Source organism: Mixophyes fleayi, chromosome 6 (assembly GCF_038048845.1).
Source record: "Mixophyes fleayi isolate aMixFle1 chromosome 6, aMixFle1.hap1, whole genome shotgun sequence".
Taxonomy (NCBI): Eukaryota; Metazoa; Chordata; class Amphibia; order Anura; family Limnodynastidae; genus Mixophyes; species Mixophyes fleayi.
This window is the reverse complement of record NC_134407.1, coordinates 33,240,464-33,253,487: the sequence shown is the minus strand read 5'-3', so window position 1 is coordinate 33,253,487 and position 13,024 is coordinate 33,240,464. Positions and strand designations below refer to the sequence as shown.

Sequence of the window (13,024 nt, the reverse complement as noted above, 5' to 3'; positions counted from 1 at the left end):
TTGACTGGATCCAGGTGGCAATTTCAGGTTCATTCCATCTTAAACAGCCAAATTGGCCAATCAAACCTCAATGGCTGTGGTCTGCTTTATTAGACATTCCATAGAACAATCGCCTGTAGTGAAAGTGCATGGTTTATTTCCTTTGAATCGGCTTTCCATAAGAGTAATGCATTGTCTGATTACTGTACCTAGTAATGTTGACGCCTCAGGCTGGTGGCACATGGGAGCTTTGTGTACCCCCATTTCTTTTGCATAGGAAGCTTAGCGCTATTGCACTGTTTGGCCAGCAGGCAGCATAAGCACTGGTACCACTGCTACACTGTGAATGCTCAGAGCCAATCGGTGCTCATATGAATGGAAGTCTACATATACACAGTCTGCTAAAGAGCAGTACAGCTTATGTCACATGGGCACTTTATCGCCACACAGGGACTAATGGGTATGTCTAATAAACATATAGTCTGTTTGCGACAGAAAAGGCCTCACACCTAAGACTGGGTCTGTCTTCTCACTGGTTATTAATAATAATAAAAGTGTATATAGCAAAGAGGTTATGTCAACAGTCGGCCCTACTCACTTCCTCCTACCCTCTACTTTCTTAGACATCCTCAATAAGCAAAGACTTGCACAATTAGTGGATACTTAGTGCCATAAATTCACCCACATCCTTTGCATACTGCGCAAAAGCTTTGTATTTCATTTAATACAAATTATTAAATGAAATAAAAGCCATTTTCTTGTAGCACTTCCTACAATCATCCATTTCTCATTGGCCTCTTATATTTGCTTTGCTTTTAACCATTCTACAGCCTGTAATTTCCTTTTAGGTTTTCAGTACCTTTAACCAACTTCATCCCTCCTAAGTGTCTCGTGTTTCCTTGGTTCCTTAATCTATTTCTGGCCACGGCCTAACACTCCCGGATTGATATGTCTGTGACTCTCCTTGCATACTACCTCTTCAATCAAACCCTTCTATGGAAATTTAATATACCCAATAACGAGAGCCGGCGTCCCTCCTCTTTACCCCAGCTAACCTGAGGATGGGTCCGTCCCACTGAATATTTACACAAGTGTGGAAAGCCCTGACCTTGCCACTGTCCTGTATTTAGCTTTCAAATAAATTAATAGACCTTGCTGTGCTCGCCTACAGTTTACAGTCCTATCATTATATTTCATCTGATAAAAGCTGGTGTGTACATACACCAGGTAACATTATCACATGTGTTCTAAAGAAGGTCTCTGTATCGGCATTGAGATGTTTCTATTACACATTGGACATGCGTTTCGCACCTCTAACCACTTCATCAGGCACCTAGAGGGAGCAAGAGCAAATCAAAGTATAAGCGTTAAATCATATAATCCTAAAGAAATATATATATATATATATATATATATATAATCACACTAATTGGTTTCTGTTTGTAATCTGCTCGCTGAAGGAGGCTCTGTCGTGGAAAATTAGCAAACTAGCTTCATATATAATTTATATACAATATCAATGCTACATTGCTTGGATATATTTGTAACGTTTTCCATACTTTAGTAGAATTAGCATTAAACGTTCACTTCTCATGTAGAGCAGCGGTTCCCACTCTTTGTGCCGATGTGACGTATTGGCCGCACGCTCCATTTTTTTTTTTTTTTTTTTTTATCCTGACCCAACAATTTTAGAATATTGTGATTAAATATTTGCATGTTTGAATGTGAATTACAACAAATTGTGTTGAATATAATTAGGGAAAATAACTGTAAATTTAAACCCCTCCACCCTGGCAGTGTGACCTAAAAATGTGTCCTACACATGCGGTGGTACAATGGTATGCATTAAGGCAATCAACCAGCACCGTTTCTATACTATATACATTGTATATGTGTGTAAATATACACACTTTATAAAATAAAGTTAAACTGTGACAACTACTGCAAGTAATACATACATAATGTGTTGCATGCACCACAGTCATATTTCAAAGACTGCTAAATGGAAAAAAAAAAAAAAACAACCGCTGCAGGGTACAGACTAACAAATGACATTTGTGCACATTTTAATGCACAATTTACTATTTTTTTCAGAATTTTAACAGTTTAAAAACACCAAACCTGTATGTGCAAGTATTTGCACACCCCCAGTTGATTTATTAATACTACTATTTTTACTTTAGCTTAATTTACATATTAGGCCAAGGTTTCCCAAACCCAGTCCTCAGGGCTCCCCAACAGTGCAGGTTTTCAGGACCACCTGTGGATCTGTTACAATGTGTCAGTCAGTAATGAATACACCTGTGCTCCAGCAAGGAGATATGGAAAACCTGCACTGTTGGGGAGCCCTGAGGACTGGGTTTGGGAAACCCTGTAGGCCTTAAATAAAGTCAGATGAATATAATTTAGGAGTTGTATAAATACTCTGATTTGCCTACTCTCAGTAACTTCTGGGTTCTTCTAAACAGCAAGATTTAAAATATAAGCTGAGGGACGGTTATAAAGCAAGGAAATGTTAGGACGGGATAAACGCCTTGCAACTTGCAATTTCCTCTGTCTGAAACAACCTTTAAGAGGACTGTTGAAGTGATTTTAGTTAAACATAATTTGACCAGAGATGCACAACTGTATGTGTGTGTGTGTGTGTGCAGTAATGTAATCAATGGGAATAACTAAAATGTTTTTTTTTTTTTTTTTAAGTGATAACACAAAATGAATTCAAAATCCTTTTACATATTTGCATAGCTGCCTTGTTGTAGTGCTTCGGCACAATATAAATTGCTCCTGTATGCAGTATTTTATATATGTATCTGCAGTACACCAGCCAGGCATATTGCAGTGAATTCTCTGTACAGTGCTGCGGAATCAGTGGCGATATATAAATAAATGGTGATGATGATTGCACACAGTTCCCAAATGCTCCTTACTTTGTGTGAAAAGCGTGAGCACAAGGACACAAGCCAAGTTCCTCCTTCACTTTAAACTCTTCCAGACATACTGCACACACTTGCTGTGAATAGAACCACAAATAATGTAATACATTCGTTGCATTGCTCTGTTAGATTTAAAGATCTGAAAACTGCTGATATTACCAATGTCACATGCATGGCTGACCGGTTTGTTTACCACTATCAATCTGAGGAAAATGATGCATGGTCTAGTAGGAAATGTCTATATATCATATGTACAGTCCTACATATACATTACCATCCTCTTTTTGCTATAGGTTGTGTCTGCCTCAATGACCTATAATGCCATTTGTGTTTTCTCCTGGGAATTTACAATGACCACTATCCATATTTATCTGAGAAGATTTGACACTTACCCCAATCAGGTTGGATTTCTTTACTTTGTTTTTTAAGATTACCTAGAAAAGTGTAAAAGGGTCCATGGGTTACTACAGAGCAGTAGTATTTGGGCAATATGTTCTAGGAAAGGAAAGTCTAATAGCTTCGACAGAACAGATCATCACCCATTCACCCCTTAATATGCCCGTAACATATTGCAGCGATCACTCCACACAAACCTTGCTACCACTGCCACCCTCCTACTTACCTGTATCACAGGGGAAAGCTTCCTAGCGCCTCTGTACAGTCTTCAGTTCCCCAGCCATCCGAAATGTGATCAATATCAACAGTTCTCACTCCGGGACAATATTGCCAAGGCAGCAGAGTATCACTCCAGTGTCTCAGCAAGAACTTAATAATAAATAACTGCACTAGGCAATTTCTATTATCTCCATATATATATATATATATATATATATATATATATATATATATATAGTGTGTATATATTTTTTTATGTCTTTTTTTATTTGTAACAAAAAATATAAACGTGCAAAATTACAATACACAAGTCTCGGAATGCAAAAAAAAAAAGGAATTAACAATAACAACAAAGGCCTATCGGAATTAACTAAATTGTGGGCATCAGTAAAAAAAAGAACTATAGCAATAAGTCTACTCAGTTTTCATAATGGGATACACAGTGAAAGGAAGTTAAACAGTTTAGAGATTCAATCAAGAAAAGAAATGGGAAAAAATATAAATTAAAAGGTTCCAATTTCCAGTTGTTTTACATTTTTCGTTAATGTGTAGGGTTGAGGGAGAAAGGGCATTGATGCCCTATCTTAATAGATCCGTGTATAGACTGCAGCATTACAGATCCTGGGTAAACCAAAGCATTTACATCACGTGAATTTGTAGCTGCCAATTGAAATTATTTGAAACAGTACAGAGCATGATCTGGTGAGAAGTAATGCAGGGTAGCACAAAGGTAACCTATATGAACTAAACCACTCAATGATAGTCATTTGTTCTTTATATTTGATATCACTGCCCTAGGCTGTGTAAAAGATATCCATTATCTCTATAGCTAATGGATGGTTCTAGCTGTGAAAAAGTAAATTCTCATGGTGCTATGGAATCCATGCGTTGCAGATCATGTCAACCAAAGTAGGTATTGCAATATGTATGGTCAACTTGGTCTATGCAAATTCAGACTCAATTAGGTTGAAATTGATTGGATAGTGTGAAAAATAAATTAATTGATGAAACGCACATCAGTGCATGTATGATGTCAGATCTGGTCCTGTAGCCCAACTACCACAATGTGTGTCCAAACGTGCCAAATATTCCATCACAGGATGATCGGCCAAATGGCCATAGTGACCAAGTTGGGGCAGCTTTAGCTGTGTCCATCACACCGAGACTTTGGGTTCATAAACAATCCAGTTACTGAAATCAATTATTATTAACAAATAATCAGAGCTGATACTAGCAGAATATTCACAGCACATAAAAAGACCAATCCATCTAAACATATTACTTATGCATGGATTAGCCTCAGTTTTTTCAATAAAATATTTTCTAAGATTACTCCAGTTACCCACCAATTTACAGTTCTGTCCCCTTTATGCTGGAAAATGTTCCCCTCAAGCCTCGAAAACAAATGTTTTATGTACTTAAGTTTCCGTTCTGTTCCTTCATTTCTTTCCTTTAAGCTGTATATAGTCAGTCATAAAAAGTTTGACAGAAATCTCCATTTAGGCAAATACCGCGCAGCATCACAGTCCCTACGGATTAATATGAGGACTGCGATGTTCAGCAATGCACAAAGCTTTGCATTGCGCAGACAGGTAACGCCATCTCTGGCTTTGCAGAATCCGGGACAGTGTTGGTGCTGTGAGCACGGAGCCCATCACTTCTTCCTTTCACTCTCGGTAAATAGGGAACGAGTTCGCATCGCAGGGGGTCACTTCGGTGGGGCTCTCAGAGTAGCCCCAGCATGATGCATTACAGTGGTGCAAAAATATGCTTCCTTGCGATTTGCAGCGATGCATATTTAGTCGCACCGCATCTTATTTATGCATAAATTATTAATTTTACATTGTTTGAAGATCTGTAAACTAATTGTTGCTCACACCTTTGTCTAGAACTCACATTTACATGAATATGAAATGTATACAGCATTTAAAGAAGACACTATATTATGGATCTTCAGGCACTGGGTTTTGAACCATTAAGCCTGACTGCAGATAGGCCAGAACATATGCCAACACAATGATAGAGACCTGCAGCCTGTCAGGAATTAGTGAGCAGCTGTGCGCTATATATAGAGAACATTTTCAAACTGACATTTGATCATACAAAGAGCATGCATTTTATCAGATACATTCACAGTTGCACGCAACAGCTCTCATACTAGTTGTAACATAGATTTAACAAGAAGGTTATTTTGTTAGTGATTTTATTCTTGTTGAACACCTTCATAGCCAAAGTTGGTTCCTACCTTAGTGACTGGACCGACACTACCAACCTAGGCAGGTACCTGGGGTGTCATGGTTTAGGTTGGACTAAAAACACAATGACTTAATGTCACTCATTCCATGTTTTAATGTCCCCACACTGGGGACCAGGCATGGACCTGGATGGGCAGCAGCCAGCAGTTTCTGACGCTGGCTTCTTCTCATCCGTGTTAGTGATGGGCTGCCGGGCGCCACACTCACAGTGCCCCAGGAGGAGGTGGTGGTGGTGGTGCCTGGGGCGATCAGAAACCTTCCACTGACCCCAATTAGTGACCATAATAAATTTTAGGTGACGTGATGGTTTTACTGGGAATAACATTTATTTCATGTAGGGCTCAGTTTTTGCATATTATTATTATCTTTGACTTATAAGGTGCCACAAAGGGTCCGCAGCGCCGTACATTGCATATACAAAAAAACAAGACACAACATGATACAAAAATATATACAAACACAGATGACAGGATAAAGCAAATCAGATTATTTCTGGGACAGCTAGTGAAAGAGATGGTAGAAATCAACAAGAAGTAGGCCAAAGCTTAAGAAAATAGGGCTAGGGAAGCAGGCCAAGAGGTACAGGGGGTGATGGAATAGTAGAAGGAGCACACAAGCAAAAGAGGGCCCTGCTCCTGAGAGCTTACATCCTAAAGGGAAGATGGAGACACAAATAGGGTAGTACTGACTGGGGGAGAGAGCTGGGACAAGGGAGTTAGGAAGAGGACTGATAGACTTGAATAAAGAAATGAGTCTTAAGGGCACGCTTGAAGCCCTTTAGAGTAGATGCTAACCTGATGGAACGTGGAAGATGCATAATCGCGATAATAAATCTTTTTTTCTTTTTAAGTGGGTGACATGGTGTGGAGAGCAGAGACAGGTGTGTCACAGATGTAAAACTACTATGGGGTGAATAGGAAGGGGTTAAGGTGACAGTAGTTAAAAAATCCAAATGCCGACTTAAAGGGAAACAACAAACCAAGGAAGCATTTCCATCCAATATCTCTTACTCTCTAATATTAGACATATTAAAAGAACGTATTCACCCTTTACTTCCCTAATCCCAGAGAATGACTTGTCTGTGGTCACGTGTTAATACACACTGGGATGTACAACAGTTGCTGGAAGCACTGTCTTACTGTCACTGCTTTGCAGCGATCGTCACATCTGAGCCAAGTACCTCAATGGGTTCTGAAACCAAAATGTCCATTCTTGAGGGCGTTTCTGTGGCGGTCAACATACAACTGTGGCCCACTGGGCTGTCAGAGTCAGGGCCTATATAGAGTCCTCTTTCATTTTGAATATACTGAAGAAAACAGATTTATGCGATTGAAGTTTTAGGCTTGAGGTTCCTACTTATGGTATTAATCGCTTAAGATAAACAGTGCCATTCAGTGAAATTGCATGTGATTAAATCTCATGAGACTACTCGTCCTGAGAAAGAGAAAAAACTTTCTGTGATCTCTATTTCATGAGCATTTCCGGCCCAGAGACAACTAAAAGTAATTATTCTCTTATCCCCTTTAAACTCTAATGATAAGAATTAGCATCCGAAATGTATGGAAGATTAAATTAGAACAATGAGCAATTAAAAGGTGATCATAGCACTACACAGAGATTACAAATCTTGTGTGACATAGAACATTGCAAACAATTCATCATAAGGGATCTCTGCTATGAGATTATTTATTAACATCACAAGATTACAAATCACCATAGTGAAACTCATTCTTCCATAGCACACTAATAACCAAGCATTCATATCGCATTGTATATCCTAAAATAACTATTTCTGATTGTAAAATATCTCATAATATGGAGAACTCTGTTCATTCATATAGAAAACACTGTATCCAGATAATCACTCAGGCCGTGAAATGTTATAAACGTTATAAGCAACAGGCGGCCCGCCAAGCCTTCGCAGGTGCCCCCACCCATTATGTATATCTTTATTTTCAGTTTTCCAAAATATTTAGGAATATACAAAATAAAGTACAATATCAACATAAATTAAGCTTGTGTTTATGAATACATTTTATGAATATTACCTTTTTATAGCCACGTCTCCGGTAATCTTCCTGCTGTTTCAGTCTAAAATAAAGAACATAATATTTCCTAAATTCTGGCCACTAATACAGTGAAAACAGTATAAACACCGGTGAATGAGCTGTTATTCTATACTTCAATAAAGCCAGTATTTGACATTATATATATATATATATATATATATATATATATATATATATATATATATATATATATATATGAAATGTATTACTTAGCTGAATAATATACATTAAATAACTGAAGGGGTTATATCTAAATAAGTCCACCATGCTCTATTTCACTTCTCCACAGCAGGTTGACATTGTAGGGAGAGGAGCTTCTGTAAACTAGCAGAAAGTGATAGGCTTGCAGACTTGTTGAGCAGAGAAGCACAGTGTGGATCGGTTGGTTCATTCACACATGGACAGTGATGTCACAGATGCTCAAATGACTGCAATCTCAGCTTCTTGGTCACCGTTCTGTCCTTTTGGGAGAGCTTCTCATATCCGAGGATTTAAATGCTGTGGTTAAGTTGGCCTTTAAATTATTGAAATATTTATGATTAGTCACCTGCCCACACAGACGATCTCTTGAGCACTTGTCCCCTCGCTCACACCATCTCTTGAGCGCATTTGCCCTCACTTGCACCATTTTCTGAATAGCAGCTGAAAGTTATGATGAGCCATCTCTGCTCGTGTCAGTCCCACATAGTATTTATAATTGGTGAATTTGGCCAAAAATGATAACATGAACTTACGTATTGAGGAAGAGGAAATTGGTTTTGCTGCCAATAATGTTCTGTTCAGCAACATAAGCTTGAAAAAATAGGGACAGGGAAAAGGAGGAGTGGTCGCACCAATTGTTTGGGGAGTTATTGTACCCTTCTATTACACAAATAGTGTGTTAATATCCTTAGCATCTTATCTCAAAGGGGTGCATCAAAACCTACAGTATTGTAAGGGAGGAGAAGAGGAAAATAAATATTGGTTTGATAAGATGCACTAAATACTCCACTAATTTTTAATATTTATTACCCCATATGAGTGTTAAACGAGAGATTCATGAGACATAACCAGTTTTTAAAGTCACAATTTCACTATACTATTTTATTTAGTCAGATATTTCGCTGTTTTAGAAGATTTTTATTTCAATACAATAAAGGTTAAGTTTTATAATGCAGAATCCCTAACTATGTAGAATCATATAAAAATTAGTGGAGTATTTAGTGCATCTTATCAAACCAATATTTATTTTCCTCGTCTCCTCCTTTACAGCAACATAAGCTCCCTGCACTCAAGATCACTCAATCCTTCCTAAAATGACATGCGAGAGGACTCAAGTGGCGTCCATATAATTAACAAGAACCATACTATTTTTAACAATAATAGACTTCTATTTAGGCCACTTTTTAAAGGAAGTAATAATGAAACACTGAACTGTAGATCACAAAACTGATTCACTGCAATAATTTGGGTTCGGCTTACAATTAATACCCTTAGCTTAATATAATGAGAACTCTTTGTAATGCTGCAGGGAGAATCTGTACAGTACAATCATTTAGGATGGATTTTACAGTGAGTAGTGGTATTGCCTCTTGTCAATGTCATGATTTATGCTCTTATGAGACAGATCAATGCCTGAAATGGCATCTCCCCAACTCTTCAGATGGTTCTTCTCAATAAATAGTTCTGATAATGCCAGTAGAGAGAATAAATTACTATATGAGAAGGGAAACGCTAAATAACCTTCACGTCAGAAAGATATCTTGTGAGGCAGGCCCATTATCATAATAAACTACTGAATCACTAATTGGTTACACACTTAAGATAATGAGTCTTGATAATAATTAGATCTTTGCAGATTTTTATCAGTACACCTGGCAGCTGTTGAATTGCGTAATCACTATAACAATTGAAAAAGCTTTTCATAAATGAAAATGTTTATGTGGCTCACAATTCCTGGTAATCTGATGCATTGCAAGTTCATTACAGTACATGAACTATATAGCTAGATCCAACAAGGTTACGCATCATCATCAGCAGCTATTTATACAGCGCCACTGATTACGCAGCGCTGACACATTGTACGGTTACCTGAAAAAGTAGCAGCAAAAAATAAGGCAGAAAATGAGTAAGAGAAATCCGGCTCCAAAGACGAGGATGAACAGGTTCAGCGGCACTACACGGAACGTGTCCTTGGTCATGTTACAGCTCAATGCAGGGTGAACCGCAGACATTCTGTATAATAATAAAGGTCGGGTCAGTGTAGGGAAATGTCTGTTGCAGATTTCCATCTGAATTCACACTAGTGGACTATGTTTTGCAGCCTGATCTGTAATTTGCTCCCATTGAGGAGATCCAGAAAACTATTCTACTGACTATCATCATCAAGTGACTACAATGCTGTTAAATTAATAACAAGTTAACATCCAGAAGAGAGAACGTGGTGCAGAGTTCCTCTAGTGACTCCCTTTGTCTCACGTCTGTGTATTCATCAATTGTTTCCAAACTCCTGTCTCCTGTGGCATTCACTGGCAATAGTTTTCTACTCTATCAGAACTGGGTGTAAGTGAAGCAGTGTCATCATCATGTACCTCTCTAAACCCATCTCCATAAAGGCAAACCATCATTAAAATAACATTTATATGCTGTGTCAAAAGAACTATAATATATAATTTATTTAATTGGAGAATAAATAGAAAAGTTATAGCTGTTCTGGAACTAGAAGCCACACCATCATCATTTATTTAGATAGCGCCACTAATTCCGCACAGCAAGTCCTGCCAGACAACATAACGATTTTATAGATTAGTATTAGGCCTATATTTATGTAACTTTTGAGCAAGCAACATAGTGTGGCACAGGCTTCACTAATGGTAGCGAATAGTAAATAATCTGTTGACGAGTAATCTACCTTCACCTAAGCACAATTTTGAACAATAAACTGATTTATCTAAGGTGGAGATAGCCTTGGATTTCACTTGCTAATTGCTGCATATGTTGAATATAAATTTTCTACATCAAAGTTGATGCAAAAGTTTTTCAGAAAGTATAAATATAAATATATTTATTATACATGCGTGTATGTGTGTGCGTGTGTGTATATATCTCCATACACTCCCATTATTATTTTTGTAGCCCCAGACTTAGCAATTGTGTTCTATGTGGACTCATGTTAAGCATACATTGATTGCCTGATTTCAACACTCATTCAACATGTCACAAGCTCTTTGGTTTAATGGAGCTTTACAAAGTGGAAATCCAGCAGGTACACACCTAAACATTCACTAAACTGCTTTTAAGGCTATTCCATTGTTTTACCCATTAATTTCTTTTCCCACATTTGCCCCACTGAATCACAAGATAGAAAAGACACATTCACCAACATGAAAGGTACTTACTAAGACATGATGTGCAGGAACTTGTAGGGAGGCAATTCTCTGCTTCATCCTCATCAGCATCTGCAGTCATAATGTGCCTACATTTAGAGATCAGGTGACCATGTGGGGGTAACCCAGAATTGTACAGGAAATCCTGTCCTTTGTTCTGTCATTGTTCAGGGACAATGGGCTGGTTTGGGAAGGGTCACATTGCAGTCAGCATGGACCAAGCTTTTGTTTATGACTTGTGCTGGGACCACGCATCGTTTAAAAGGTACAGAGGGAATCATGGAAAAAGCACAGGAAAACTTTTGTAGAATGAATGTAGTTATTTGTAAACCATGGTGAAAGCATCAAGCAGCACAATTTTATATAAAGTAACATGTAAGTAAAACATCAACATAGTAAAGAGAAATTACAAGATTCACAAAGGGGAATTTATATTTCTATATTCTAGTAAAATTAAAGATATTAACATTGCATATGTTACATCCCCCCCTCACTATCTCAGACATCATACCCCCTAGAGCACCAAAGGGCCTCATGCGGCCCTCTGAGCCTTCACCTGTGGCCCCAGCTCCTTCCTGCTTTGTCAGATTTGTTTGTAATAGCTTGTAACACTTGTTTATTATACCTGCTGATATGTTATTACAGATAGAGGTGTGTGTGAGTGTGTTAGGGAATTTAGACTGTAAGCCCCAATGGGGCAGGGACTGGTGTGAGCGAGTTCTCTGTAGAGCGCTGCAGAATTAGTGGCGCTATATAAATAGCTGATGATGTCTGATAAAAAAAAAAAATAAGAGAGTTATCACCGAGATTAAGGGTAATAGGTGGCCATGTTGAAAGTTACAGGACCGCCCCATGCAGCCCCTGAAGTGTATCAGGTTTCCCATCAGTGTTCTACAGAAATCATTATTTTGGCTCTAGTTAGTGGTGAATCCAGAGCCTGCAGCTGCACACTACCTTCTTGTCCCTGTCGGCTAAAAGGCAGCCAGAGATCCTGCCCGGCCACTCTAATTGTGTTTTGAACACAATCAGTGCGGTCGGGCAGCATCCGCTGTCTGGTCTCTGCCTGCACGGACAAGAATATAGTGTGCGGCTGGCAGCGGGCAACAAATCACCTCCCCTAAAAAAAAATTGTAGGTCTGCCACGGATTCTAGTGTGGCAACTCAAGAAAGACGTGTCTATGTATGTCATGTGGGTTAAGACTAAACAGATGAAGCTGAAAGAAGGATCTCAATCACTCAATTACTCTTCACATAACTCCTTCCAAAATGTGTAATGAGCAGATGGACCCCTAGATAATTGAGGATTAACAAATATTCAATTAGTGGAGTTTTGTGAAAAAGTAGATGGTGGGGTTAAATCTACCTGCCGCAGAATAAAAAGTATTTTCCTACTTCCTTATCTCACCCACACACCAAAGATACAAGACGTTATAAGCCTGGCAGACCCTACACCAGACAAGATAGCACCACTGTATCCAAATAACCCATTCAGGCTCAAAGACGGGTGATCAAGTCAAAAGACATTGCAATGTTTACTGGCTGGCTCAGTCCTGACTACCACCTATGAGCTGCAGGCTCACAGAATAGGCAGAAAGGTGGACACATTCTATTCAGTGGGTTCTGGACATTGTCAGAAGGGGTTACAAGATAGAGTTTGATTATGTTCCCAGAGGAACCACAGATCCAGAACCGGCTCATCTCCAGCAGAGTTGGAAGATTTACACATCAGTCTGAAAACACTGCAGGAAGCCCAGATGGGCACATGCAGCCGGTACCATATATAATATGGGATTAACCTAGCACTGGCT

General features: G+C 38.6%; 1 protein-coding gene across 1 annotated transcript; it reads right to left on the bottom strand.

The window, feature by feature from the left end:
• Positions 1-6: 6 nt before the first annotated feature.
• On the bottom strand, positions 7-11,334 carry LOC142161019 (RING finger protein 122-like). Its single transcript, XM_075216219.1, has 6 exons — positions 11,229-11,334; positions 9,922-10,065; positions 7,831-7,873; positions 3,305-3,346; positions 2,907-2,989; positions 7-1,312 (listed from the first exon to the last, which is right to left on the bottom strand). Exons 2-6 carry the CDS (start codon positions 10,062-10,064, stop codon positions 1,216-1,218), a joined length of 408 nt encoding a protein of 135 aa, XP_075072320.1. The 5' UTR covers position 10,065; positions 11,229-11,334; the 3' UTR covers positions 7-1,215.
• Between the last annotated feature and the right edge of the window lie 1,690 nt (positions 11,335-13,024).